The 1,739-nt window shown below is 58.9% G+C and overlaps 1 protein-coding gene across 1 annotated transcript in view; it reads left to right on the top strand.

The window, feature by feature from the left end:
* The window catches only part of LOC106816621 (uncharacterized protein KIAA1109-like), a gene marked incomplete at its 5' end in the record, with an annotated part of 22,430 nt that overhangs the window by 7,254 nt on the left and 13,437 nt on the right, over positions 1-1,739 (top strand). Inside the window, 2 exons of the mRNA XM_014821244.1 lie at positions 263-501; positions 1,202-1,353. Of these exons, the coding sequence (XP_014676730.1) occupies positions 263-501; positions 1,202-1,353 (391 nt within the window). The remainder of the gene's footprint in view (positions 1-262; positions 502-1,201; positions 1,354-1,739) is intronic.

Below are 1,739 nucleotides of genomic sequence, written 5' to 3'. Positions count from 1 at the left end.
GTTCGCGTGCGTGCTCTCCCTGTGTCTCGCTGCTCTCTCATCTAATGTAATAGTTTATGTCTATCTCTCTCAAATCCATCTCTGTCTCAACTTTTCGACTCACCGTCGCGTCAAGCTTGCTCGCACGATATGTTCCCACCTACCCCTCCTCCGGCTGCCGGGTTCCTTTCTGACACGCCAGGCACCATGCCCACCCCCGCCAACTTCCGCAACTCCCACCCCATGCTGCCCCTGCGTCATTAGTTCTCCGTCTCGCCACCAGGTGCTCAACATGATAGAGAACATCAACGAGACGCGCAGTGAGCTTCGCGAGAACCGAGCCGTCGCCACGGCGACCGGCGACGCCCACATCCCCTCCACGTCCGGCACGGACACGCAGTCGCAGCCCGGCTCCGCGCGACCACCGGCGACACCTACAGGCAGCCAGAGCAGCGAGCAGCTCGACGCGTTCCACCCAGCAGGGGGCGCCGCCGCGGGGAAGTCGGAGAGCCGCGCGCGTCAGTTCGTGAGGCGTCTGTCGCTCGCACGGCCGCGGTCGCGTCGCCGCGGCAACGTCGCGAGTCCGCCTCGCTCGCTCACCCTTAGCGACACGGGTCCCCTGGAGGATCGCGGGGAGGGGGAGGAGGAGGAGGAGGGGCGAGGGGAGGGAGGAGGCGCCCACTCCCCCGCGGAGGAGGGTGCGGTGGCGGCGGCGGCGGTGAGGGAGGAGGTTCCACGGTGCTGGAGGAACCTCTACTACCTACTGGAGCTGTACTCCATCAAGCCACAGACGAAGATGGTCGTTGAAAAGTGAGTGTGTGTCGATACTTGTAGCATCGTGGGGGGAGGGTGGGGAAGAGGGGGAAGGGTGGGAGAATGGGGGAAGGGTGGGAGAATGGGGGAAGGGTGGGAGAATGGGGGAAGGGTGGGAGAATGGGGGAAGGGTGGGGGAATGGTGGAAGGGTGGGGGACTACTGGAGCTGTACTCCATCAAACCACAGACGAAGATGGACTTGTAGCATTGTGGGGGTGGGGGAGAGGGGAAGACTGCTTGGGTGTGGTCTTGGAACAGAGAAGTGTTTGGAGGAAGAATATTATAATTAATTATTGCAGCGTTACACGTTAACGATGGCGTTCGTCTGTAGTTTGTGGGGTCGTGAGGTTGCTCGTAATTAATATTATAATTAATTATGAGTCGTGAGGTCGCTCGTTATAATCACAGGTCGCCAAAGATTTCGAAGGGCGGCGGTTCGAAGCTCCCGGCCGAGTCTCCGTCTAAGTCCATACTGAGGCACGAGTTTGCCAAGAGAGGGAGCCAACCGGGCAAATACAAGCTTCTCATTGACGACGACACGGAGGGAGAGCAGAACGAAGGTAGCGCCGCGGTCACCGCCAGATATAGAGGGCGCCACATAGCTTGTTCTAGAGGGCGCTGTAGAGCCGGCTATAGAGGGCGTTTTTAACGTTACTGCGATGACTCGCCCCTCGGATGCTATGGCGCTGTTTCTTTATCGGCTCAAAGCAAAGACGATTACACAGATGGCAGCGTGAGATGGTAGCGTGGGAGTAACCTTGATTCTCTTGAGTTTTGATGTCTCTGCGTATCTAACGAACAGTCTCGCATGTGCATGAGCGAGCGTATACACCTCGTGTGGCTGCATGCGTACGTGTCACACCGTGGGTTGTTCCCTCCGTTCTGCACACACCCTGCTCCGATCAGCAGCTCTCAGCGTTGGCTGAACACCCGAGAGCCACGTTAA

Source organism: Priapulus caudatus, unplaced genomic scaffold (assembly GCF_000485595.1).
Source record: "Priapulus caudatus unplaced genomic scaffold, Priapulus_caudatus-5.0.1 Scaffold1434, whole genome shotgun sequence".
NCBI lineage: Eukaryota > Metazoa > Priapulida > Priapulimorpha > Priapulimorphida > Priapulidae > Priapulus > Priapulus caudatus.
Note: the sequence above shows the minus strand (reverse complement) of the source record. Positions and strands in the feature narration are given on the sequence as shown.